Source organism: Anas platyrhynchos, chromosome 3, assembly GCF_047663525.1.
Source record: "Anas platyrhynchos isolate ZD024472 breed Pekin duck chromosome 3, IASCAAS_PekinDuck_T2T, whole genome shotgun sequence".
NCBI lineage: Eukaryota > Metazoa > Chordata > Aves > Anseriformes > Anatidae > Anas > Anas platyrhynchos.
In genome coordinates, this window is record NC_092589.1 from 25,647,079 (window position 1) to 25,675,033 (window position 27,955).

Genomic DNA, 27,955 nt, shown 5'->3' on the forward strand with positions numbered 1-27,955 from the left:
AAGAGGTTGGGTTTCTATATAAACCACCAAGACTGCCACTTCGTGACAGCCATAAGTTCATAAGTATATCAGAAAAACAGGGCAAGACAAGCAGTGCAAAGGCTCATTTCTCCAGCTCAGGGACATGCTGATGGCCTTGGTATGAGGCTGTGTGCTTACACCCCCAGGAATAGGAGGAAGGCCAGCTTCGCAAGCTGTATGGTGCACACATTATGGGTCACTGAGGAAGACAGGCCACTTTCCAAGAAGGCAGACTGCCAGCTGCTGGACATCAAAACCCAAGAAGTTGATCTGCCACTACCAAAATGCAGCCCACTCCTCAGAGTTTGCACAGCCCCTCTGGAGACCACCACCAGGAGGGTTTGAGGCCTGACAGCAGCAGGAGGGAAAGGTAAGATGGCAGTCGGGCCTGCTGCAATTTTGCTTTAGCAATAAATAGCTGAAGGTGAAATGGGTTATTTCTTTTACATTTTGCTTTTTGTCTTTAATTTTACAGGAGAATTTTTCTAATTGTGCTACCTGCTGCTAAAGCAGGAGTCCTTCAGCAGCAGCAGCACCTGGCAGTCCCCCTTCAAGACACTAGGTTGTTCACTGAGGTTTCCATTTCATTTTTTGCAAGCACTTGACGGTTATCTACATGAAAAAAAAAAAGAAAAAAAAAAAAAAAAAGCATTGAGTATTATGAAGTATATTATTTAGGAGAATTAGGAAAAAGCAGTCTAACAGCAGAAAAAGGGTGTCCTCACAGAGGCTGCTCTGAAATGAGACAGTCTCTTCCTTCTGGTAGGCGAACTCTGAGCAGACTACCATGTCACTGCAGTGCCAGGAAGGAAAGGAGGCTTTCTTTTAAAAACCATTCCTTGTCTCAGGGCTTTGCTCAGCAGCATCCTGCCCAGGGTGGTGGGATACTGCTTTCCTCACAGGTCTCAGGTGCTCGCATGGCTCAGTCTTCATGCCCAACCCAGTGATGGCCTTTCTCTGCAGCCCACAAACAAGGCACTAGATACATGGGGTGTGAAGAGTGGTCCCTCAGAGACTGGGCTGGGAATGGCACCCGCTGATGCACTTTGAACCTCTTCTTCCTCTGCAAGTCTGGAGAGGCTGCATATAGTGGGACAGAGACTGTCATTTGACAGGGAATTACTTGAATGCATCATTGAACAGAGATGTTCAGTATATTTTTGCTAACTTGCACAAGGGAATGGCTTGTCTTTTTTTTGATATAAGGGGGTGGACAGTTTTGCATGTGAAAAGAATGTCTTGCTTCTGCATTTTCTCTCCAGACTGCCTCTGCTCTTGCTTGCAGAGCTCTCATCACCCAGTCTTCAGGTTTTCGGCAGTTCCTGCTCCCTTATCTCAATAAATGATCCCACCTACCAAACTGGTATTTTCTACAGTGGGGACAAAGGTACAGAGATCCCTCAGGTCATGGGATTATCTCGTAGGTAAGGTACACAGGGAGCTCAGCACCTCTCAGAATTGGAGTCTGAATTGTATGAATTTTCTTCCTGAGACTAAACTTCTCTGGTACAGTGGCTGTGATTTGCCTGGCCCACCTATGGGGAGGAAATCTTCAGTGATGTTAGCATTGGTTCGCCTTTGTCCCTTCGAGTTCCTGCAGAAAATCCAGGATCAAATCTTCCTCTGAATTTGAAAGCAGGTTATAGCTTTGTCTCGGGAAGACACGTCCTGTGCCTCAGAGGCTTTGTGTATAGACGTCCAAATGGCTGGCCTGGGAGTCAGGGTTGGCCCTAACTGGCTTCATCTCACAAAAAGGCCGTGCCTGGGGACATATTTATCTGCTTTTCTTGCAACTCTGAGTGCTAATGCTGTTCCTCAATCTAAGAATAGCTTGTCTTCATCTTGATGGCTGTTGAAACTGCATGGACCAGATCAGCAAATCATAGTAATGTGCAGGCCAAATCCTGCTCTTGGTGGCACAGACTTCTGTGCAGCTACTTGTAAGCTAATGGTGCACAAGGGACACTGTGGTATAGATGAAGTACCGTAACAAAGAAGTGCTGGCTGAAAAACCACTCTCAGAGCTCTCTCTGGTTCCTTTATCTCAGCATAATTCAAATAAGGCCTCACGGGGATTTGCTACCAGCCTGGCTCGGCTGGATATTTTTATTAGCATCCAGTGGGACTGACTGGAGAATGTATTTATATCATTTTGCAATTACTTTCTTGCCAGGAAGGACTGAAAGCACCTGGAGTGAGGGCCTGAGATAGAAATGCTCTGGACTAACAGGGGAAACTGCCCAGAATGAAACTCAATAATGATGAAGGCAAAATGATATATTTAGGAATGCACAACTATAAAAGCAGCAGAAGTACTGCAAAATAAGTCCTGGAGGTCACAGCAGGTCACAAGATGAATACAGGTCACTGATATGATACTGTGGCAGCTGTTCTCCCCGTTGACTTTGTTTAAGTTGAGGGGAACTTTTCCTAGATATGAAAAAAAAGCTGTTATTGGGAAACCTGTGTAGTACAGCTAGTAGCCAAGGGAGGCCACAGGACCCCTGACACTGGCAGTTTAAGAGCAGATTAGATAAAGATGTGTCAAGGACATCCTCCACGTGCTGCCTCATGCTGCCTTAGCACGGGTGGTTGTTGAGATGACCACCCTGGTCACGGTTTTGCTGGACCCTCCTTGCTGCTTCGCTGCTAGGCCTGGAGCTGCTCCTGCCTTCATTTGGAAGCACCACGGACCTTATCCTGAAATCCTCGTTTGAGGGAATATACTTCCACCACAAAAATAGCCCCCTAATGTCTATGGGCAGCCAGAATAAGGCCTGGAGGGACAGGATTTTTGTTCTGCACAAATTGTGGGACAATTGCGCAAAGTTGCTGAATTTCTCCACGTGGAAGAAGAGGTCAGAAGAGGGCATTTCTGTAACCATGTGCTCCTAAAGTCCTGTGTGGACTTTGCAAAAAGAAAAGGGAAAGTGACAGTGTTGTTGACATATGTTAAGAAGAGAAAAAGGAGAGCTGACCAGGCTTTGAGAAAATAATTTAAGAGGATTGGATTTTGAAGCACTCATGTACACTTTGAACAGCTCCTTCTTTGCTAAAACCAAGATTATTTCAGAAAGTTGCCAAGCAACAGAGGGGCCATATATTGTAAAGTCTATATAATCCAGACACTTGCTCCTTAAAAATTGAAAAAGGGATCTGAGGGCCTGATCACGAACATCTCGCTTTTCTGATCCTCTGTTGGGTTTTTCATCCTGCTTCTCCTTTGACACAGGACCCCACTCCTGCCCCCACACTTCCCTGGCTTCATTTTCTGTATTGGGTACAAAGGAAAAAACAACATAGTTTAAAAAAGAGATGGATTTAATAGTACATTTTTTGTCATTTTTGCTGTTTTTTGTTCCACTTATTTCTCTGAGGGAGCCAGTGAATGAAAGGCTTTCAAGCAGCTGCCTGGCACTGCCGTGTAAATGCTGGGGCCGTGCAGACGCTGTGCGTGCAGGGGGGTGGCAGGGACCTGTGCACAGTCCCCGCCGTGCTGCTCCTGCATTGCCTCTGTGCACGGAGCCCGAAGAGCCCCTTCCTCTGCGTTCTGCAGCACACTCACCGTTCCCTCGTGTCATTGCAAATGCCAAGTAATAATGGCGATACTCTCTTCTTTTTTAAAAAGTACATGCTTTAAACTTCTTTTTTTTTTTTTTCCATAAGCTGGTTGCTGGAAAAGTTGTTAGCCTCCAAAATGTGGTTAATCTTTGGACAAATAGACTTTAAACAGCGCGCTGTTGTCTAGCAACTCTCCTATAAACAGCCCTCCATTTGTCTCCTGTGGGTAATCACTGATTTCTCGGGGATTAAAGCTTAAGTAACACTCCAATCTAGGTGCGTGCATCAGACCACGGCGTATTACAGCAGATTACTCCTCCTGGCATACAGCTTGCTTAACCATTTACAATCACAACAGAAAACCGATGGCTGCAGCGATACGAAAATGAGCACTGGTAGCTTGTCAAATAATTAATGTTTTGAGTTATGGTGTAGAACATTTATTGGCAGGCTCAAAAGCATTTCTGTCATACAGAAGGGCGGGGTGGTGGATAACCATCAAACTAGAAGATCTCATCTGGGCTGAGCCTGAGTTATTTCAAATACATCTTGATAGCTGCTGCCCGCCAGCCTCTGTGCATGCTCTTGCACTTGCTGCCTCATGCCACAGGTATGAAGTTTTGCCTTCCAGTGGTGTACAGGACCATGCTGCAGTGAGATGCTGCAACTCAGAGGCTCGGGACTGGTTGAGCTGAATGTCTACGTGTTGTGAATACAATTTACTAGATGCATCTGCTTCCATAGATCACCGTCTGTTTAGGAGACTGCAAACATGTGCTGTTGCTAAATCACTGCATTTAACACTTTCCCTAGTGAAGCTCCCTTGCAGCATGTGCAGTCTTTGGTTGCTGATGGTCTCAGCCTAGTGCTGGGTAATGGGTAGCTCAGGTGGCCTGGGACTGGCTGTAAGGAAAGAGCAATTGTTCAGCTGAATTTAAATGGGACAAAAAAGAAGGAGAAGGAGGAGAAGGAGAAGGAGAAGGAGAAGGAGAAGGAGAAGGAGAAGGAGAAGGAGAAGGAGAAGAAAAAAAGAAAAAGAAAAAGAAAAAGAAAAAGAAAAAGAAAAAGAAAAAGAAAAAGAAAAAGAAAAAGAAAAAGAAAAAGAAAAAGAAAAAGAAAAAGAAAAAGAAAAAGAAAAAGAAAAAGAAAAAGAAAAGGAAAAGGAAAAGGAAAAGGAAAAAGAAAAAAAAGAAAAAGAAAAAGAAAAAGAAAAAGAAAAAGAAAAAGAAAAAGAAAAAGAAAAAGAAAAAGAAAAAGAAAAAGAAAAAGAAAAAGAAAAGGAAAAGGAAAAGGAAAAAGAAAAAAAAGAAAAAGAAAAAGAAAAAGAAAAAGAAAAAGAAAAAGAAAAAGAAAAAGAAAAAGAAAAAGAAAAAGAAAAAGAAAAAGAAAAAGAAAAAGAAAAAGAAAAGAAAAGAAAAGAAAAAGGAAAAGAAAAAGAAAAAGAAAAGAAAAAAAAAAGAAAAGGAAAAAGAAAGAAAAAGAAAAAAGGAAAAAAAGAAATCACAGGCTCTAGATTTAGAATAAATCTCATCATTTGTGGGATTAGAGTTTCAAATGTTGACCTCCCACACTGAAAGAAATACAGGTCCGTGGGTGGGTAATGCTACATTTCCTTTGGAAAATGGGTGTTTAACTGAAGGAATAATGCTCAGGACATTTATCTTCAGATTTACCCTTAAGAATTCATATTCTGAAGAGATCAAGTTTGACATGATCTGAAAAACTGAACTAGCACTGGATTCCCCAGTTCCTACCCTCCCTGGGTAATCAATGGGGCTTGCTGGTGACCCACAAGTGGTGACCAAGATCCCCCCTCACCCCTGCAACACTCGGTCCCTCCAGGCCTCAATCATGCAGTCAGGAGGCAGCAGATGCAATGCACTCAGTTCACTTGTCAAAAACCTGATGTGCAGGAACGCGCAAATTGTTGTGACTGTGCCCTGCTTTTCCCAGCCAGCTGAGCTGAAGCAGTTTTTGCACCTCCTGTGGATATAACAAATATCCCACAGAATGGGGGCTTGATTCAAATGCACACAGGGTACTCCTCTCTGGAGCACCACCATTTCAGAAAGTGTTATTCTTAAGTGGCTGTTGGCATTGCAAAGTGGCTGTCCTACTTCCCTAACTGTGGGATGTAGGCTTTAAGATCTTAGGATGTAGTGACGGGGAGACTTTATACTCTGCATCTTTTCCCAAACATTTAGAAGAGGCACCTGCTAAACCCACAAGCATACAGGCATGCTCTGAAGCTCAGAAGAGTGTGCACACCTTTCTCGAGGAGGCACTGCACAGAGTGTCATCCCGCTGGGGCTTGTTCAGATTTCCAGTTGTTGCCTCCAGAGGACCTTTCCACTGTTGTGGCCTCCAGTCTCAAATCCCTAGAACAGTTTCGTAAGGATCCGTGTCTTATTTCTTCCTACTGATCTCTCCTGCAGGAGACGTATCTGAGAAAGTTATTATTTCTTACACAATACATCCCATAAAGTTTCACTGATATAATTAGGTTACACACTGTGTGAATCAAAAGTTAGAATCCCTATATGCTTTGCATCTGGATTAGAAGAAACTTATCATTATCACCTTTTTCCTTTTATTTTTTTTTCTTTTATTTATTTTCTCATACTCCCTTCAAAGTCATCTCAGATCCATCGATTTCAGCAGATTTTGGAACAAGCTCAGAGTAAGGGCAAGGTCTTGATCCTGTAAAACTGAATGGCAAAATTCCTCTTGTACTGAGCAGATCCTAAAGAGAATGATCCAAAGCCCATTGGGGCTACTGAAAAATTTGTCAATTGCTGTCAGATCTGCTTCAAACACTGTAAGATAAAATAGTGTGCATTTCAGTAAGACAAAGGAGAAATCTGCAGATACGGTGTGAAAGCAGTAATGTCTTTTGTACTGGAAAAATTTTCATCATGTGATGAAAATCGTTGCTCAGAAAACTGCTACAGCATGTAAATGTGACATTAAGACTGTGTCAACTTTTGAGACATGGTCATTTTAAAAGCTAACAACCTTGATAATGTCCTTTGGAGATTATTATATGTTAATAGTTTACGTTAGGAACCAAGCAATCAGACAGAGTGCAATTAAGCACATAATCGCAGATATTTTTGACATCTGTCTACTCGTAGGCTCCATGGCATTTTTAATTTTTTTTTTGCATCTCCCACCCTGCAGCCTAGTGTCTTCAACTAATTTATCATGACCATCTGTGTTGTAATTTTTGCTGCTCAGCTTGCCTTTCTACGTCTGTTTTTTGGCTGAATATTTCATGACACTTCATCATTTTCACTCATTCCGCTAAAAACACGGGACTAATATTTGCTCAGTTAAGTTGCTCGGTTAAGATAATCAGCCCTCAGACAGCCCACTGCACTTCTGGTAAATGAGTGTTTATAGAGGCAAACAGAAAGGCAAGAAGGAGGCAACATTTTAAAAGCTGTGTATTGGATTGTGCGGTGCTGCATGGCTGTGAAGCACCAGCAGAGGTTCTGCCAGTTACTTACGGTACACGCTTATGGGATGCCTCAGAGAGAAGGGAAAATGCCATAGCTGGAAGGTTGTTGGGTTATTGTAGTGTGGATAATCTCAACAAATATACGTGTTTTTGAGGGCCAGGGCTAAGTATACTCCATGCACCAGGGTTCAGGATGCCCTGAAGCACACAAGGCTCAGTGTACATCCAGCCTCTCTTCACAGACTACAGTGCAGCAGTAGCAAGAAGCAGTTAATGCTGCCTGCACTGAGTGGGCAATGGATGCAGCGAAGAAGAAAGACTTGTAGGCTTTTACCTCCTACTGCTGTTGAGGTTAGAGGTTTAGTGTTCCTGGTGGGGAACTCACTCTGCCTCCCTCACTCTGCAAAGCAAACATTTTCTATGGCTTTGCCAGAGTCCTTTGAAATGTTTTGTTTTGGGACTTCTTGTCTACAGGAAATATTTGCCCATGATGTAAACCTTTTATGTGAATTCACAGCTTCTGTCTACATTTTCTTCCTTTACTCTAAATAATATTCCTTTAAACTGATCTCTTTCCATTCCCGGCATTGTAGCACCCCATGGTTGTTTTCTATGGCCTCAGGTTCTTCGGGTTTTAGTTAGCCATAGTGCCTGTCATTTTCTCCTAAAAGAGGGAAGGGGAGGAAAAAAAAACACCAGATCCTACTCCGACACAATAGCATGCCTATCACACAGGAGCTTGCATGAGCTGACAGGAGAAAGGCTGCTCATTTCAGAGCTATCCTTGCTTGAACATTATGGTGTGATTATCTGAAGGCAAAGGTCTCCACAATGTGCAACTTATGAAGTACAAATGTCTCTGTAATGGTCCTGTCTAACAGGTTTACCTGAGAAACACCCGTATGCCTTCCTCTTCATCCAGCTGCGCGCTGGAACACTGTATCTGGGTACCCATCTCTTTTACCGACCCAGGGTACTGTTGTGTGAGCTGCTCGTTTTTAACCTTTTTGGCCCATCAGCCCCTGAGGGGAACTGGGCAGGGGACACCCAGCAGCAGCTGCAGTATCAGCCCCAAACCATTCAGCCTTGATGGATACAGCCCCATGCTCACAAAGCAGCAATAGCGTGCAGAGGGAAGATGGGGCAGCCCCACACTGATGGGGCAGAGAAAGAGAGAGGTGCTGGAAGAGATACAGTAACCTTGCCAGTTTTTCCCAAGTGAGCCTCAGTGCCAAAAAGGCTTGGGACTGCTGCTGGAGAGTGAATGAACTTTTTCTTTTTCGCTCATAGTGCACTTGTGTGTGGGTGGGCTGACTGGATTTGAAGTAAACAGCAGGAAGAAGATCTTCCCGGTGAATGAAAAACTGCTTCACTGAGGGAAAACAAGCGTGACAAAAATATGACAAATAGCTATGAAAATGGCACTTTTCTAAGCAAGATTTTAAGCCTTTGAGGAAGGCAATGTTCCCTCTGTGAGCCCCATTATATTCATTGACACACTTTACTAGCTTAGTCAAAAGCCAGTAGACCCAGTGTAACTCTGCCATATTATATTTGCTTTTTGTCAGTGATAACTCGAGATTATTTGCTTATGGTTAAACCCATGCAGAAGATAGTAGCAGCTCAATTACTACTGATTGGAGAAGCCCAACTTAAGTGCCAGTGTCAGAGGGCTGTGACTTTGATGCTGCAGTGCAAAGGTTCTGCATTCAGCATTCAGGGGCTGCAGCTCTGGGGCTAGTAACATGCTCAGGTGAGTCACGACAGCATCTGATAAATGGCAAAAAACAGCGGTCCCAAATGGGCTGTATGACAATTTATCACATGGTGAAACTTGATTGTCATGACATCTCTTGGAAGACATACTGCTGAATACAGCTCTACTCCGCCTCTGTTACTGGAGTACTGCTACTAAGCAACTGGTGATCCGGCTGGTTACTGATCATCTCCGTCGTAGCAGTGCTAGTGTAAGATTGATTGACTTCAGCTGCTAAAAAAAGGTGTGGAAGAGATGGGTGATCGCTCCTATATCTCCAAATAAATGCTCCTGAAGATATTTGCCAGCCATCAGTACCCTGAGTTTGTGGCAGGATTTTCCCAGGAATTCACTATGCTGAAAATGCAACTCCTTTACCTGGTACCTCCGTGTTTCCGAGATGGGGTTTGTTCTGCATCAGTCAGAGATGATGACTTTAGAAATAAGTTTTAATGGATGAAAATATAAAGGTCTTTAGCTGTGTAAGATGACTTTTAATTAAAACTCTACAATCCTGGGTTGAAATGAGCCCACAGAGAACGTTATAAATCTCTGCATGCTGGTAGTCTGCTGGGCTGGAGTTGAAGCTGAGGACAGACACATAATCCTCCACAAATAATTAGAGCACAAAATGCTTCTAATCTTTGTTAGTCCGGTTGTGTCATTTGATCTAATAATAAACTAGACATTAAAAAAAAAAAGCCCTCCTCATACATTTTAATTCAGACAGCCGTGGATATCTTTTAACCTGTAATTGTTTTGCTGGGCTGCTTTGAAGCTGATGTTCCTCCTTCCCTCTGTTTTGATTTACGCATGTGCTGCACGGACTTAAGGAGTCCGAATCCCCGCTGTCTCCTGGCTGTGTAAGCCCCAAGGTGTCCGGACATGGGCGCTGACTTACAAACCTTTTCAGCATGGACTTGACTTTGCACAGACACTTGGGTTTCACAGGTGCCCCGTGGTGAGGGCTGTCACACCGCTCTCTCGGGCAGCTCCAGGACAGTTCTCACCCCTCTCACCTTACCAACCTCTTCCTAAACACAGGCACCTCGCAGTATCCCCACAGTCCCCATTCCCCAGACCTCTCTTTCGCCTCTTTCCCAGATGCAGCGCAGCCCTCGGACACCCCCCGCCATCACCAGCTCCTCTCCCACTACCACCTTCACCTCATCCCACCTCCCCAACCACCCCGCGACAGAAGAAGCCCTCAGGACCTCGCCCAGCCGCATTTATTAATTAAACGCATTAACCCCACGAGCGGCCCCGTTCACCGGGCCGTTATTTATCGACACCCCGGCCCCAGGGCAGCGCCGCCTCAGGGCCCCCGAGCGCTATGGCGGGGTCGCCATGGCAACGGCCGCGCCTCCGCCCGCCTCACGCCGCCGGCAGCGAGCGGCCCGCGGCGGCTCCGCGCAACTTCGGCGCTGCCCTGGCGAAGGAGGAGGAATAATAATAAAAAGAAGAAGAAGAGGGGAGGCTGTTGGCGCTCGGCGGGACGGAGGTGGAGCAGCTCGAAGCAGGGCTGGGGTCGCCACGCGTCCGCTGTGAGGGACGGGGCGGTGGGGACGGGGACGGGGACGGGGACGGGGACGCTGCCGGGAGGGCTCGGGGGCGGCGAGCTGCGAGCCTTTCCCCTTCATGCGGGCTCAGCCACGAGTTCGGGAGAGCCCTCACAGTTTTGGGGGCTCTGTGGGGTCTTTAACCCGGTGCCGAAGCCCGCCCGAGTGCAGGGGTGCTGCGTGGCAGGCGGCCGCGGCTGTGTGGGGTGAGGGGGGGAGCCCCCGGGCGGCGCCGTGCTGCTGGCAGCACAGCTGTCGCCCCTCGTCACCAGGCCTAATCCGTCCCCGATGCGGGCTGAAGTTTGCCGTGCCAGCTCTGAGGGCTTGACTTCGAGCCACATCCTCCTCCGGGCACCCTCCTGGCCCCGGCTGCCCACACAGGAGCTGCTGCAGAAGGTGAGCCTGGGGGGGTGGGCAGGGAGGGGCTGGGGTGCTCCCGCGTCTCCCCAAACCTGGGCTCAGCCCTGGCGCCTCTGGGTTGTGGGAAGAAGGGGCAGAAAGGTCAGGCACCTGTCCCAGGAGGTGTCTTCGGTGGTAAGCCGGGCATTTAGCAACCCCACCTGCTATCACTGAGGTCAGGCAGGCAGCTGTGGGTTTATGGATGTGTAACCGAGAGCTGACTGCGCTTTGCGTCCATTAATGCTCCCACAGAAGTTAAAATCTGTCTCGAGACAGCGCTGTTCGGTGCTGCTGTCTGCAGGCGTGCTGCAGGCAGGGCATTCACGGGCTGCAAAGGGAAAAGTGAGCTTCCCCAGAGCACTGCTGTGTGTGGTTTCAGAGCCTGTGCTGGAAGTGGTTTCTTTGAAGAGAGGCTTAACTTCTCATACTGTAAGCTTAGCATTCATCTTTTGGATGCTAATTTTAAAACAATGTGCGCTTTTAAGGAATTCCTATCACCAGGACCCAACTTGAACACTGATCTTTGTATTCCTCAGAACAGGGAAAGCTCCCACATAGGTTGACATTTCCTCAGTGAATTGAGGCAGAGTGAGACTTAGAGCCTGTCCTGTACATATTCTTCCTGATGGATGCTGTAACCACAGTTCATGACTGATCAGAAATGTACAGGTGCCTGTTAAAATGTATTCTGACACTATAATGTGATGCGTTACTCTTGCTTTCTGAGCAGAATCAGGATGGAGAACACACATCTTGCCCACGTATTTTCACAGCACTTAGTCTGGTCTATGGCACAACATATGAATTAAAAAACAAAACTACTTCAGTGGATGTGGCAACAGGTGAAATTTGTGTTTGGGTCTGAGTTTCAAGCTCTCCCTTTTATATAATTCTATAGCTGTATGTATCTGGTGTGAACAACAGGATGGGGAACTCCTCGGTTTGTGATGTTAGTGCCCATTTAATAACGTGTAGTTACAGTAAGAGCAGACTAGGGAAGGATGAGCTGGGGATCTCTGAGTTTTATTTTTGAAAACCTTTTATGTTGGAGCCTTACATCATGCCTGTTGCTGATTTATTGCAGCATTTTGTGGTTTATGTAATTTTAATAACAGGAAAGCTACGTGCCTTTGTTACTTTCTGAACTCTCACTTACATGGCTGGTGAAGAATACTTCGTGTCCCTCTGTCCTCGTTGGAAACCTGACTTTGTAGTCTGCAGAGATCAAAGTGAGATACAGAACTGAAGGTGTGTTTGATCCAGCACAGCAAGATAGCGGTATCTGAGAAAAATATAGGAGTTCTAATAACAAGTTAGGCAAACAGAGCAAATCGGTGTGTTTCCAGCTTCCCGGCTTCGGTAGGCTTAAGTAACAGCCTTGTGTAAGTTGCATATGGCAGTGTTTGTGTGGTTAGTATTAGAAAACATTGTTTAAAAGCATGAGTGGGAATTTGGCACAAATGTAGGCCTGGTTCTCCGCAGATGGAACTCATTTGCGCTGATAAGAAGACAAACTGTAAAATGCTACTATGCTTCGTAAGCAGATTTGGGTTACACCCACCCCTTTGCTTCTGCAGATAACAGGCAGATTATCTCTGTACAGAGTCCCAGCCATTAGTGGAGCTCCAGGCTATTGGGCTCTTCCTTCACTTTTTCTTTAAGATCTGTAGATTGGATTTTCATCTGGAGTTAATCAACACAGCTCTTTTATTTATTGCAGTGAGGCAAATCTGTTTTATATTAGTCCAGCACTACTGAAGATTATGGAGCTGTACCAGTTTGGATCACCTCCCGTTTCTGCTCGTGTTTTGACTAGTGATTGAAAAACACCTTTCTCATTCATACCTGAGCTTGGAGCCCAGCTCATGCTGAATTCATGGTTCTTCACCCCGCAGATACAAAATGCACCAGATACCTGTTTTCTAAAAGATTGTAGTCCTGAGAAGAGATTACAGATGACACAAATGCTGGGGAGGTAAAAGCAGTATTTTTAACATGTCCTCAATTGTAATGAGCCTCATTATTAAAAAAATTAAAAATAAAACTAAAAAACTTGAGAGCAATGAGCTGTAGAAAATGTGACATAACCATTGTAGTGTCTTCAGACTCAAGCTTTCTTCCCATAGAAGTGGCACCACTTCTATTTCTGTTTTGTCTTGCAGCACCACGTGCTAGGCTCTGGCTGTCCTGTTACACTGCCTAATGGTGATTTTTCACAGCAGAGCACGTTCACAAACAGCTTAAGTGACTCATGACTCTATGGCAATTGCACCTGACAAAGAGCCAGGCCACTTCTATGATGCTGAAATGCCATGTCTGATGGAGAAAAAAATAATATAGGATACAAAAATTAGGCTGTATGCAAGTGCTGGCTGGGGGCTGCAGCGCCCTGTCCCATACAGCTCACTCTCTTACACCACTGTGAGCCTCTTCTGCCTGTCCCTAAACACCTGCAGCCACACAGACATGACAGCAAATACTGTTTCATTAAAGTCTTGGCTTGATCCCCTACACTTGTTATTCAAAATGCCCTACTACTTCAGACAGGGTCATGGCTTTGGATGTGTTTTAACCCCTGTGAAAATCCTTGGGCTGTAAGTAGCTGGTGTCCATCAGGAGGAGGACAGGTGTGCTCATGAAGCCAAATTCACCTTCTCCTGCTGTGGTTGGCACGCAGGTCCCCAAGCATCCCTGGGAGTCCTCTCTCCTTATCCTGCGGGTCAAGATGAGGAATGCTGCTGCATTAAAAACATGATATTTGCATGGCTTTTAAGCTTCTTCATTGAAAAGCTCCGTGTGCTGCTTTTTCAGCACTAATTGCCTCATAGCAGCTTTGGGAGATAGATGTGGGCTCTCAGGCTGAGGCTGTAGTAATTTCCACTGAGATTACAATCGCACAGCAAGTAGCTGTAAACACGGACCCTCCCATGTCGCTGAACAATAAGGCAGCCTCCAGCCAGATAGGAAATAGGGTTCTTTGGGCCCTGCTAGAGTAAAAGTCCCTGTATGGAAAGGGTAACAACATGAAACTGCAGAAAAGCAACAGAGCAGAAGTTCTTACAGAGTTCAGGTGGGCTACACAAATAAAGCTGGGAAGGTGTTGGCAACAGTTTCTTGATTAGAACTTGCTGAGAGCCTTTGCTTAGAGCAAAGTTAAATATCCTTTTCATGGGAGAAATAGCACTGGGGTTCATCTGTGACACTGTCCCTGCTCGGTATCTCATGCAGGTACAGGCAGCAGCACAGCCACGGCCACAGATTCTGCCCGAAAGCTGGTTAAATGCCGCCTCGGGTAGCACCTGGGGACCTCAGAGCTGGCTGTAGTCAAACCAGCTTTAACCTACCTCTGTGCTGCAGTCAGAGAGATGCTTAGATGCCCTTGCTGTCCAGAGGACACTGAGCTTCTGCCTTTTCTGGATAACATAATTCAATCTTTACCAAAGAAGCAAATTAAAAAATAATTAATTGTAGTAGTGTGCTCCACAGTTTCCCATTGTTTTCCCTGTAGCTGCATCTCCTTAAAACAGCACAATCATAAGCACAGCTTGGGGATGGGCCTTGCCCCTCTTCTTCTAGAAATCATTTTCCTTGTAACCCTCTGATCTGGCGCGTGGAGAGAGGTTGGGTGGGCATCCTGCATGAACAAACCCCATCTCCCTGCTCTGTGACTCCAGTCGTAAGGAGCTGCCACCCACGAGATGGGGGGGAAGGCATTTCCCTGCTCCCCAGCCCGGTGTGTCAGTACGCTCTGCCTGGGTGACAGCGGATTTCCCGGGACTATCTATAGCCAGCGGAGTGGCAGCTTTTCCACTGATGTCACCCAACCTTGGATTAGGCTCCTACCCATCCAGCCCCTTAAGTCCTGTCCCACTGTGCTCTGACACGACTGCTGAGAGTCACTAGGGACTGTCAGCAGTCCTCCTGGAGCGGCAGACTGTAAAGGCAAAGCACAGGAGAGTTATCAAGCTGAGAACACAGCTTTATAGAGACAAACTACATTCTCACTTTGTCATAAATAAGCATTTCCCACCCTCTGGCTACTCCTTTCCTGTTCTGGAGGGCTGTGGAAGCCGGGAACCAGGAGGAGTGTTAATGGAAAGAAGTTTTATTTTATTTATTTTTTATTCAGAAGTTTATTTTCTAGCACGGCAAACAGGTCCTGCTGATTGACTCATGGTTTACCAGAGAGCAGCCCTGCTGTAACAAGTCCTAGCAGGTGGTGATCTGGCCTGCAAGAGCCGAAAAGAGGCTGATATCTGTCAGGTTGCAGGAGCAGCCTCCAGCTGGCAGAAGAATAGCCAGAGATGAAGCTATGGAAACATTCCCTTTTCTACTAAAAGAGACAGGAAAACCTGAAATCCTGTTATGGGAAGGTGAGAGACCCAATGAGGCCTGGGGATGCCGATACTTGTGCTGATTCTTTGGTACATTCTCTGGAGCAAGAAGAGAAAATCACAGGGGGAAATATGGGAGAAGGTAAAGAAGGGGAAGATGGGGAGAAATTACACAGAACGTGTTGTGGGGAGGGATTGGAGGAAGCTGTAAAGTATGTGGGAAGGAGAGACATGTAGAGTTGTTGCCAACGTGGAGAACAAAAATGAGATTTGGAGAGGCAGAAAGCTTCTTTAAAGCTGAAAGGAAACTTCTACATGAAGAAAGTCTGAGGTACTCACTAACAATCCCTAAAAATAGAAGAAAGGCTGCGTGTGAGAGGGAAAGCGAGGTATTCCAGGCTTCGGTGTAACTTAAGGTGAACGGATGCTTAAAATCCTGCAGGGTGCTCGGCCAGGCTTGCAGTAACGGTGTGAGGGAAGGGTTGTCCTGGGGTGGAGTCACCGAGGCAAAAATCTTGAAACCTAGAGCTGCTCCTGGAGTGGGACTGCCATGAACCACTTGGGAATTCTCCTACATAGCACCTGAGGAGCTCCTCGGGTGCAGGATAACCTGCTATGAGGAGCCAGAAAACTGACCAATTTCAGGACAAGGAAGGTCTGCGTTCAGATGGGGCTGTGTCTCTGGCCTTTTAATAATTTTGACATGAATGCTCGCAAAGCTTAAATCTGTCCTTTTCCCCAAAGAAGGTCAGGCTGAAACTTTTGCCATCCCTCGGTTGCCCACATCCTGCCAACAGTCCTTTGAGCCTTTCTATTAGAAGAGCCATTTTGAGTCATTTAATGATTAGCCTGCATCTGAACTTTAAATTGAAACCAGCAGCTGCAATTAATGGAGCCCATGCTACCTTCTGCAGGCTGCAACGGCCAGCAGGGGAAAGAGTGGAGGCTTGTCAGGCCTGCTAAGTAGAGGTGGCCGGCTTCCAGCTCTCAAAAGGAGGAGGTGATGGATGAGAGAGGGGGAAGGAAACAATCTCATACAAACAAGGCTCCCTTAGGGACAGCCAGCACAAGCTGCCACCGTGCATGAAATGCTTGGACAGGATTTTGCTTCGTTTGAGGACTGGCCATTTCAGTTGCAGGTGAGATGCTTTTCTTGCTTCATATTGACCTCACGTGGAAGTAGATTTTCCAAATAACATATGGGAGACAAGAGCAAGCCCAATTTAGAGTGGTATCTGTGTTTCAGTATCACCTTTGTTCTTTTCCAAAATCAAGTCTGTTTGTGACCAGTGCTTTATGAAAGCTGTGGGATACTGCGAAGCGTGGGTCTGGCATGCCTTGCTCAAAGTGTCCAAAATGCTCTTCTGACTGTCCTCTGCCATCAGCCAAACAGCTCTCCCTGGGCACAGCTGCTTTATTTAGGGAGCTCTATAGGGTGAAGCAACAAGGTAGAGGCAGTGGGAACACCGCAGGGCCCTGTGAAAGCCAGGACAGAGCTCAGAGCCCACGTCTCCTTGCTCTGCTTCCCAGTTCTCACCTCTAAACTCCCCTCTTCTATCAAAGCAGCTGGTGAGCTAGGAGTCACTGGAAGGATGCTCTGCAGCTTTACAGCTACTCTGCTGCACACTGACTCACCCCAAACTCGAGTCAGGTGAGCAGAGTTAAACCAGTGGCAGCCCAGTCACAGCCAGAAGAAAAGCAAAGGAATCCAACCTTTTGCTGGTAAATACAGCTGACAGGGTATGCTTTCCTTCACCCAGTGAAGGTGCAAGCAGAAATAAGAACGATACCTTAAGTGGTTAGATACCTGTAAAAGTTCATGATAAATGGCAGTTGTCACAAAGCTGAGAAATGGAAGCTTTAAAATCTGTTACAACAGCTTGTGGTCTGCTCTGCTGCTGCCTTCTGCTACCGATGTGACACACAGGGGGGTAACAGCAGTGACAAGGCTCTGAGGGTCTTCACCCTAATGCATAGTAGTGAGCAGAGGCCACCATGTGGCACGATCCGGGCACATTCAGATGGTGGCATTGTGGAGCTGGCGGTGTCAGCACACCAATTCCAGCCTCAGTTCATCCCTCCTGGCAAGCCGGCCAGCAGCAGCGATGATGTGAGGGCGAGAGAGCAGCAAGCTGGAGGTGCCTTGGTGGTGGAAGCAAAGAACAGGACCCGCTGCTCCTCCTCCTGCAGAGCACAGATGCTGGACAGGAGCAGATTGCTTCCAGCAAACGCTGGCTGGGGCTGGGATCATGGGGACAGTCAGAGCTGGCGCTCCAGGATGAAAACCAGTCACTGTAGTGATCCCTCGTGTGTGGGCATTGTAAGCTAGCAAAGGAGTTAATGCTCATACACCCTCAGAAGGGTGCATGCAGCCTTACGCACCCAGATCTGTGTCCTCTGGAAATTTTCAGCCCTTTTCTGTCTTCCTTCTGAAGAAACCAGTGTTGCTTGCTGAGAGAGGGGAGATGTTGGACCAGAGAAACTTGTCCTTTGATGCATTTTGGCAAACCTTGTGATTGTAGAAAGGCCTAAGCGTTAAACCTTGAAATCCCTTCAAACATGGGGCACTGCACAGAGCAGCCAGGTTTGGGGAGCATTTTTCTTCAATGGTGCAACATATTTATGTGATGTGAACGTTTTTTGAAGGAGAACGAGGCTATGTGACAGTGAGTGGTAAAGGTGCGGAAGCACCTGAAGCAGCCTTCTCACCCAGCGCGGATGGTGATGGGACGGCAGCTTAAAAGCATATTTTTCTCCTCTTCTGTCTGTCTGTGTGTCTGTCCCTCAGTAGCGAGGCACTGCCCTCACGTTAACTTGTGACACCCTGGCCTGATGGTGCTGCTGCCAGGAGCAGCCTCCTGGTGGTCCAGCTGCAGCCTGCCTCGTGCCACTCCTGCTCCCTGGGGCCGGCGGGGGTGGGAGCAGTGAGGCACGGAAGCGAGCTGCATGAAGAACCAGATGCTGTTCTGCTCCTGTCCTGGCCCTGGTGCCTGCGCTGGGCTCTGTTGTGTCGCAGCACAAGTACAATAGTTAATAACTTTGTTCCACGCATTGTCCTCTGGAAGTGGCTGCACAAAGGGGAGTTAATTCTCCTTCGGCTGATCGGCATGGCTCTGCTGTGCCCAAGGTGTGTGTGCCAGCAGGGCTTCTGCTTGCAGAAACCTCCCTCTGCCTGCAGAAACGTGCCTGAAGCTCTTGTAGGTAGTGCAGCTTGCTAGCAGAGATGTCTCGAGGTGCTCAGCACTGCTGAGTTCTTCTAACCCAGCAGCGCTTCCAGGTGAACAATGGGCTTGAGGGGTGTGTGGGGGAGAAAGTTCTCAGCTGTGCTGGTGATGGCACTGCTTTTTTTTCTCTCCCTGCCTGCCCCCAGTTTGTTCCCAGCGAAGACACGCAGGGCGCCATGTCGCTGGCCTCCTGGTTCAGGTGGAACGAGCCCCCCAGCCGCATTTCCCAGAGGAACCCTGCCGAGATGGTGGTCGAGACGCTGATGATGGAGCTGAGCTGGCAGCTGAAGCAGGCGGAGAAGCAGCAGCGGGAGCGGGAGAATGAGTATCGCAAGATCAAGACTGGGGTGGACTACGGCTGGCTGGTCAGCTATCCAAAGCAGAGCTACGACATCAGCCCGGGAGAGAGGCTGCAGCTGGAGGATATGTGCACCAAAATACACCCCTCCTACTGTGGGCCTGTCATACTCAGGTATGGTGACAGATATTGACCTTTCCCTTCCCTTCTTTGTGGCACGGGAGGGGGAAACAGGAGTTTTTAGGACCAACAGAGGCACCCCAGAGGGAGACGTCTTTCCTCTTTTTGGGGCAGCTGTTCCATGTTTGGGGGCACTCTGGCCAAGTTCTCCCCAGTTAAAGGCTTCTGGAAAGAGCGCTTGCCTTGGGTTTGTATAGCTTGGAGCTACGCCGTAAACAAGCCACTAAAACCCCGTGGGGTTCCAAGTAATTCTCAGCATCCCCAGGGCCACCGAGCAAGGCCTGTCTGGCAAACAGGAATTTCCATGAGAGCAGGCTGCAGGCACGGGAGCTGGGAGGCCCCGAGGATCCTAACTGCCTGCAGAAGAGAGTGGTAAGCTGAGCCATGTACAACTTGCTGCTTTTTTTATTTTTTTAACTGGGACAGGTCATGCAAGATGCTGAGTGCTTGTAATTTTCAATGAATGTCAGTGTGGCTTGTAGTGGTTGTTCCCTCTTGTTCAGGATCCAGGATATGGCTAAGAGCAGATAAACACAACAACGCTGAGGGGCCATGTGTGCATAACTGAAAAATCACAAAGCCATCCTGTTAAAAAGCCTCTTAGAAGATGCTCTGGTAGGCTCTCACAAACTGCGTGCCTCTATCATTCAAGAGGGGGCATCGTTTGTTCCATGCCACGCCGTTTGTGTGGTCAGCAGAGCCCCATGGAAGGAGGAGGCTTGAGTGCCTTTGTTTCAGTGCAGTGGTTGCAAAGGGAATGCCACGGCCACACAAACGGCAGAGCTGGCCTGGGGCAGGGGGCTGTTTGATCCAGATGCAGTGCAGGAGCTTCTGCAGAAAGAAAAGAAAACGAACAAGGCAAGCAGATCCAGCAGTGTGGGCGATCACAGGACCTCGTGACTAGCCGCTGACTCGCTGTGCCTTGCAGCTTGGAGGCTTTCGGAGCCTGACGTGGTCCTTCTGGCCATAACTGCCCTATGTGGCTTCTTTTTCAGTAGTTTGTGGGTTGTTTTTTCCTGATTTGTTTTTGACCATGTAAACTTTTAGCGTTTGTGGCAGAGTTCCATGTCTGAGCTGTGGCTTTGCTGTGGAAAACTGTGTTTTGCTTGTCCTAAACTAACAGGCCCTGGTTTTATCTGCTAACCCCTTTTTCCTGTGTTGGAGAAATGAATGGTTGATCCCTCTTCTTCCCTGCCTCCTATCTGAGTGGCCGGCAGTTCAGGAAATGAAAAAGAAAGGGACTTGCCATGCTAGGAGCTGAAAAGGTGCAAGAGAAAAGAAAGAATGTGCAAGCTAGCTAGAAGACAGCCACAACTAGATCAGTTCTCTTCTCAGTGAGATAAAGTGGAAATTTTAATAACTTGCCCCAAAGGTACAGGATGGGTATGATAGTTAGGAGTTTGACTGAAATTCTCAGATTTCCAATGATGTATTTTAATCACAAGGTCACCACGCTTCTGATGTTTCTTCCTGAAATACCCCGTGACTTTGCAATATGTAGCAAGCTTTAGAAAAACCTTCCACCAAAAAAAATAATAATCTACAAACCTGGATTTGGGAATTTGGATGCAGAGTTTGTTCTGCTTGTGTTGCTCACGGTCTCCTTTGTGAGATTCTGAGCTAACAGTCAAAGCTAGAATAAAACAGTTTTGTATGAGTTGTCAGAGATGCCACTTCATTCTCCAAAGGAGTAAACAATTACCCAGATTGTCCTTTTGTGTGGCTACAGTCACATCTACGGAGAGCAGAGCTTCTATGGGTGTGGAAAAGACTGGAGACTTCTTAAGTGGATTGTTTTTTCCAGGTCCAGTCAGCCTGTCCTGTAAGAGCTGTATTTTGAGTCAGTACAACTTTTACTTGAGCCTCTTTGAATTCTGCATTTGAAGGATTCAAATACCCTTTAAATACCATCACTTCTGCCATCAAATATCTGGAGGCACCGATTCACCTCACTGCAAATGAAACTGTTGGGTTCAGGAGTAACTTTAGTTTTAGGTGACTGGCTTGGAGATTGCTGATAATTTAAAATTAAATCCTGGGGTTGTTTGAAGGGAGTGACAGTGAGTTTGGTCAGGCTCTTTCTTGAGGATGATCAAGGGACTGGAGCACCTCTCCTCTGAAGGCAGGCTGAGGGACTTGGGTTTGTTCAGCCTGGAGAAAAGAAGGCTCTGGGGAGACCTTAGGAACACGCTTACCTGTAGGCATGTCGTTTAAGTCCAATGACTGGTACTGGATTTAACGGGCCTTTAAAGTTCAGGCTCTACTTAGGAAATGGTTGAACTGGGGACCCACAAAATAAGGTAGGTAAGTGACAGCACGTAAAAATAACAAAAATAAGCATAGTAGCAATACAAGCCAAACGTAGCCACTCTTAAAATCTAACGGCTGTATGAGGAAACTGAAGGGTCACAACTTAAACAGATTTGTTTGAACTGTGACCGAAGCACAGCTGGACCAGAGAACCTCCCTGTGTGTGCATGCGCACGCTCCTCAGGTGTTGGTGCTGGCTCAGGGTGGCTTTTGTTGATCATCACGTCGAAGATGTTGATGTTACACTCACACAACGTGTTACAGGTTAGCTCCCAGGAGCATCACAACTTGTTTCACAGACAGACAGGCCTTCTGCTCTGATGAGTAAGGAACCCAGCTGATGGATTTTCAGATACGGTTGTGCAGTTGCCAAGTTCAAAACTACTCCATGCAGAAGCACAAGGGTGTTCCCCTGCGCTAGAGGGCAGGCAGCCCTTGTGCAATGCTGTGGGCTTGACCCCCCAGCAGCTGTGCGTGGCGTGCTTTTCCCAGCAGTGGTGTGCAGGGCGCAGGCCCCACTCCTCCATGGCAGTGCTTTCATGCGCTGCGTGCTCTGGGAAAGCGCCCGTCCATGCTGCTGGGAAGTGTCTCTGGTGTGCAAAACCACCTGAACTTCGTACGTGGGCTGTCCCTGACCCAGGCATGCTGGTCAGCGGGCACTAGCAGAGGGACAGAGTTCATCCCTCTGCAGGGGGAGGAAGGGGCCCTTCTGTGTCATGGTGACAGTGGCTTTTCTGAAGGTGACTGGCAGACGGGATTTGGGGTGGCTTTGTTTGGTTTTTAGACTTGCTCAAATCCGTATTAAGCAGCTCGTGTGTCAGTCCTGGAGGGCCCAGAGGGAAATGTTAGCTGCAGAGCATGCTCACAGCGCAGTTCTCACTGCCACAGCTAAGCAGAGCGCAAACAGGCAGATGGCTGAGAAGGTGGGAAGTTGCACTGACTTCAGAGAACTGCTTCAGCTACATCCACCGGTTAGTAGCACCACGGCGTGACAGAGCTCTGTGCTCAGGGGGTGCGCTTTCTGCAGTACCACCCCTTTTTGTTCTTGTTCCCAGAGTTAGGTGCTGCTCCTTGCCGGCACATGCTGCTGTCCGCTCTGGGGCCACAAGCCAGCAGTGTGACAGCCTCCACCACCAGAGGCTCTGCAGAGGCCTTCTGCGTGCAAAACGAAGAGGATGTACTGGTAGATGGATGTAATGTGACAGCAGCACTCTTTAAAATACACACGGAGGTAAAATAATGGGATGACTCATTCAGTTCACCTCTGCAATGAAAGCCCTCTGAGGATGCTTTCCCCAGTATAACAATGATGGTGCGGACGTGAGTTTTGATGGACTCATCTGTCTAAGTGCCTGAGTAGGATAAAGGGAAAGTGTATTTGTTGAGAGAACTGCGTTTGTGGCTCTGTGACAACGCCACTGAAGTGCCTCCTCAGGAGGCAGAAAGGGGGCCTGCAACGTACAGCAAGTCTCTGCCAGCACTGTCGTGGGTAACCCTCAGGATGGGGAGTGATGAGGGCTAGGGCGAGGCAGGTCAGGAACACATCCTGAGCAACTGCGATGGCCAGGGAACGTGGTGGTGACTTTAGCAGGCGATCCTCAGGTCCCGGAAGGGGCTGGTACCTCTGCTGATGCTGCTTCCTCAGCACCGTGCAGTGCTGGTCTCTCCACAGCTGTATACAATGCTGCCAGTACTTGCTGTGAGAGAACCAGCACGGAAATGTCTGGGCTATAGCGTGGTGCTGGGAGAGGTGTCCAACACCAGCCCTCCACAGTGAGGGTCAAAAGGTGTAAACACACAGCGAATCTTTCTGTTACACCTTTGGCTTTCCTTCTGTCCTTGTTACCTTGGGTGTCCCTCGGTACCATTACCCAGTGCAAGTCCCTAGGGCATTGAACTCCCTGGTGTATCCCTTGGGCTGATTGGAAATAAAACCAGAGGCGGGATCTTACTCTATCAGCAGCTGTCTTACTAGGCTTATTTAAACACAGTCTCACTGTTTCCCATCATCATTCAGTTCTGTTAGAGAAAAATACCAGCACGCTTACAGACCTTGCACACTTCAGCTTCCATTAGGTATAAATACCTGCCTTTTGGTGAAGTTCTAGCTTAGCTCTAGTTGCCTATAGATTGTTAAGAAGTGAATGCCAATCAGAAGAGCAGCCTCGTTACCCTTTGTCATTAGCGTACGCTCTGAGAGAAGAGCAGGATATCTGCACAGCCAGTGCGGGAGCCTCGGGAGCTAGGGGCCAGGCGTCCAGAAGGGAACGCTCGCTTCTCGGCCCAGCCAGGGGCTCACTCCAAAACAACTGCCCTGCTCTGCATCTCATCTTCCTCGCCTACAAAAGAAACACTGGGAATTGTTCACTTCCCTCATATTGAGCTTAATGAATGTCCAAAATATGTATATATCTTCTGAGCTCTTTGCTGAGGAGGCACGGGAGTAATGGAGAGCTGTCTAATGAGATCCCGTACTGTGCTGCCAACCCGTGTGTTATCAGCAGAGCCACTGTTATCTTACAGACATCCCCAGGAAGACAAAATGCCATTTCGCCAAAATTTAAATATTGAGAAACAATCAAATGTATAACCAAGAAGTTTTATGGGGTAAGAGTCTGGCTAGTGGCCACTGGGTAATGCTATGGGGAAAGAGAATATGAAACATGGGAAGTCCGCTGGGACCTTCCCTGGTTTCTCCTCAGCTTCTGGTAAGCAGCAGTTCAGGCAGTATTGGAGCACGAATTTGCGTTTGGACAGTCGTGTTTAATCAGCACCGAGGGGGATGTTTTCCACAAACTCGTCTAGTTATTTTGTTCCTTATGCTGCTGATAGCACTGAGCTCTGATTTAAGAGGTGCTGTGTGAAAGGAGCACTTTCCGTTTCAAACGTGGCACCTTCCAGCTTTATTTGTTGCTCCTTATTGCTTCTTGTGCCTGTGAGACAGAGTGATTCACTGCTTCCTTATATTCTCTGGCTTTCTTGTGATCTGGGAGACCTTGAGCACATCTCCATGGCTCCTCCCTGGTGTTGTGCTTGATCCAAGGAGCCCCGTTTGGCGAGAGCATGCAAGTGCCAAGCCTAGCGCTGTGACTTGGCAGCAAGCCCCGATTTGCTGTTTTTAATCAAAGCTGTGCCCTGACTGTGCTCGCAGGTTCCGGCAGCTCATTGCTGAATACGAGCCAGAAGTGCAGGAAGTGTCCCGGCTCTTCCGCTCTGCCCTGCAGGAAGTGGCTGAGAAGATCAAAGAGGAGGAAGAGGCCAAGAAGCTGGCCAGGCAGTGGAACACAAAGAACAAAACCAGCCTCTCCCTAACAACGTTTAAATCCCGGTCCAGGATTTCTCCGTTCATCAGCGACATCAAGACCATCTCTGAAGACGTGGAACGGGGCACCCAGCCCACCAGGAGGGTTTGGAGCATGCCCGAATTTCGGAACACCAAGGATTACTGACTCTGTACTGAACAAGGTTTTTAGACAGCAATCTTTCAAACTCCCGGTTAACCCTTTTTTAGCTCCACCATTTTTCTCTGTTCCAGCTCTCCCTTCCCATCCGTCTCTCCCAGAAGCTGTGACCATAGCAACTGCTGCTGACGCCCGTGGTGTGACAATTTCTGACTAAACACGCTGGCCTTTCCTTTAATTTAGTAGCACTCGGTAACCTTACGGGCAAGGCTCACTTACTGTCTCCTTTTTATTTCTGCTTCCTTGTGGAAAATGAATTAGTTCTGTGCTGTCTCTGCTCCCTCTCCCCACAGCCTGGATGTGGTTCCCTACTGGAGCTGTTGCCCTGAGCTGGTCAGCACTGCGGGCTGGAGCTGTCCTGCTGAAGGCAGGGAGGCTGCTTGCACGAGTAAGGCTTGCAAGATTTTGGGTTTGGGAGAGTAGAACTGAACTTCCTTTCCAGCTAAGAACTCTTCTGAGTGCTGCAGCAGACTTCACAGGTAAAGCCCAGCACTGCTCCTGATCAGCTTTTTGCTGACAATTAGCAATGCAGCCCAAGCAGAAAAAGAGCCAGGCTTTTTGAGAAGGGAGACCAGCTTTATCCACAGCAACTGGTCTGTGCGTGCTCAGGTTCCTTGGCTGTTTGCTCCCTTGTGCAGGCAGAACCCCTGAACCTTGCCCCTGCAGAGCGGACAGAAGCAGAGCACGAGGGGTACCTCGGTGCTGCATCACAAGCTGTCCTTGCCCCTTGGTGTGCCCTGCCCTGCCCCCCAGTAACAAGCCACGGGGCTGAGATTAATGGTTATGGCTAAATCTGAAAGTACTGATATCACCCAGGGGTGAAGGGAATCAGCTCTCATGCAGGGCCCTCCTAGCACAGCTCAGATCACTTCAATACGCTGCTGCTGTGAGCAACTGAAGGGCTGTTCCCTCGGTCTTCTCCTGAGCACTCAGCTGAGAGCTTTCCTGTGTCACAGAGTGAGGTGGTACCGTGACAGAAGCAGCTTTAATGCAAACCCAGTAGCCTGTAGGCCAGCACAGTTCTCCTGAGGCCTTGTGTAAACAAGAAAATGCCTCTGAGGAGAGAGCTTCTGGGGTCCTAGTTCAGCATCCGCAGGGAAAACTCACCAGGAAAGGAAAGAGTGTCACAGAGTGACCTTCGTGGGTCCTGTAGAGAAGCCAAGGACTAGGAGGATGCTTTGTGGTGGCCAACAGGAGATGGGGAAGGAAGGAAGAGAGGAATCTCCCTGCGTGACTGGCTTCTGGGGAGTCATCCCAGTGGGATCCAGCCTCCTGGAGGGCCCTCTAGCTTTGTTGTTCTTTTGCCTGCTTCCAGCTCCTTTCCCCGGGGATCTTTGCGTCAGCACGTGGCTACTACAGCCAAGATAAAATCCTTTGAAGCCATGCCAACTCTAGGAAGAATTCCAGCACATGAAATTTATCCTAGAGTAGAAATGTGCAGTTTCTTTCAGAGATGGGGGAGGGCACCATAAAACAAATCAAGATGAGACCCTTCACAGCTCTCTGAAAGTCTGTGGGATTCTGGCTCCTTCTCTTGGCTACCCAAGACTGAGCACGAGGCTTCCTACTAGCACCAGGCTGTAGCTTCTAGCCCCTTGGTGAATGCTGCCACCAGCACCCCTCCTAGGGCCAGAGCAGAGACTTATTTCTAATCAAAAACTCAGGGCTTCCAAATAGAGTTTGGGATGGGCTATTCCACCTCCAGGTCACTGAGGGAGATTTAAAGCCTTGTGACAATCAATCAGCTTGGTGTTGTTCAGCTCTCTGTCCCTGTGAAGTCCTGGGATTGTGTATGTGAAGTAAAACAAAGGCTTGACACGCTTGGCACAGCCTTAGCTGCCTAAAAGCTGTGTGATTTCTGCCAAGGGATCACGATTTGCAGAAAAAAAATGTTTTGAAAAAAAGTTAGGTCTTGAAAATACATTTGCAAGCTGCGGATGGTACTAAAGGCTGAGATGAGGTCATGAATTTCATGCTACAGCTCTGCAGTCAATTTTTTTTTTTTTAAACTCACCTATTTTGACACCTCCAGTATTGAGTGCATTGATGGACTGCTGGGAGAGAAAGGCCATTCTGATCCATCACCTCACCCTGTTACCGTACAGCGTCTGTGATGTGTGCACTCTTTCCTAGGGAAAATCAGGAGTACCTAACTTCCCTACACCCAGGAAAGCCCCTGAAGGCTGTTCACACACAGCGCAGCAGCCTGTGATGGCGCTGTGTCCCTCATTACCAACCTCAGCCAGCAGATAGCAGCTTTACAGTCAGCACAGGGAGACAACTCTGACCTTTGGTCCAAGCCACGCATGCATGGAGGCCAGGCTGGCAGTGCCTGTGAGAGCTGCCATGCCCCCACTCACCTCTCATCTCTATTTCCACAATAAAATGTCACCACCCAAGCTTTCAGACAGTTTCACTTTCTCCTTGTACCTCTTCTGCAAGCTGCACGGGGCACACAGGATAAAGGAATGCTCAGGCACCAAGCGCTGAGGTTTATAATCTCACTACAGGCCCCTGAGTACCCCAGAGGTGTCAAACAAGCGCTGTGCTCACCCGTAGCCAGCTGGTACCGGAGCAGAGCTGGGGAGGGGGCTAGGACGCGCTGCTGCACTGTGCTTGTAAAGCTTGTTTGTCTTAGCAATGCTGTAGACTGACCTATAAGTGATCCATTGGTCGCAGCAACAAATAACTGCTCATTTTGCCTTGTCCTAATTCCCTGTTTTACGTGGCTAGATGAGAATTTTACTTTAAGTCAGCAGCATGCAACTCCTGGTTGTCTCCCCTGCAGCACGGTGGTGCACAGCCCGGAGTGGGAGCCCTGCAGCGCTTTTGGAAGCTCCCCCAGTCAGGCTGCAGCTGCCTGCCCACCCAGCTGGGCTAACGCCTGGCTGAAACAACCCCCCTGCAGCTTGCAGTGTGAGCGCCGCGTCCTTACCAGCACCCGCACTACGCTGCCTGCTGCTGTAGGCATGCTCCTGCCCGGCTCTGAGGGACTGCGCTGTGCTGTGCCTCTCCTGGCAGCCCAGGGTCTTCACTCCTACAAAGAGCAGAAAGCGAAATAGCAGCACAGCACCATCAGCAACCCCCTGAGTGAACCAAGAATCTCTCCAAATCCTCAATCAGTCTCAAAACTGTTTGAGATTTTGGTGTCAGCCCAGAGTATCTGACCTGAAGGGGCTGGTGTTCCTGTCACTGCTCCCCGCTGCAGCCTGCGAGGAGGTGCAGGAGGAGAGCGGTTCCTCGGCGCTACCAGCACACGGTCAGGCAGCTGGCTCGCCCTGGGGAACGGAGCGCACGTCACAAGAAATACCTGTCTGCCGAGAGCGCCCTGTTTGTACCTTTCCCCGGGGAACCTTAGAGAATTAAAGCAAAGCTGTGAGATGTAAAACAAA

General features: G+C 48.1%; 1 protein-coding gene across 5 annotated transcripts; it reads left to right on the forward strand.

The window, feature by feature from the left end:
* The first annotated feature begins 63 nt into the window (after window positions 1-63).
* RD3 (RD3 regulator of GUCY2D) lies at window positions 64-27,955 on the forward strand. Of its 5 annotated transcripts, none has more exons than XM_027453032.3 (4): window positions 9,804-10,342; window positions 10,630-10,753; window positions 18,461-18,786; window positions 24,254-27,955. In XM_027453032.3, the coding sequence occupies exons 1-4, from the start codon at window positions 10,146-10,148 to the stop codon at window positions 24,549-24,551; spliced, it is 945 nt and encodes a 314-aa protein (XP_027308833.3). In that variant the 5' UTR covers window positions 9,804-10,145; the 3' UTR covers window positions 24,552-27,955. The 5 variants fall into 5 exon arrangements, with proteins under 5 accessions (XP_071891666.1, XP_027308833.3, XP_027308832.2 ...); XM_027453031.3 differs by having other exon boundaries at window positions 10,166-10,299; XM_072035565.1 differs by lacking the exons at window positions 9,804-10,342; window positions 10,630-10,753 and adding an exon at window positions 64-391.

Coding starts and splice junctions, on each gene's coding strand:
- RD3 (XM_027453032.3), top strand. CDS start 10,146: ATGGCAACGGCCGCGCCTCCGCCCGCCTCACGCCGCCGGCAGCGAGCG. Junction 10,754..18,460: donor CACAGGAGCTGCTGCAGAAG/GTGAGCCTGGGG, acceptor GCCTGCCCCCAG/TTTGTTCCCAGCGAAGACAC. Junction 18,787..24,253: donor TGTGGGCCTGTCATACTCAG/GTATGGTGACAG, acceptor CTGTGCTCGCAG/GTTCCGGCAGCTCATTGCTG.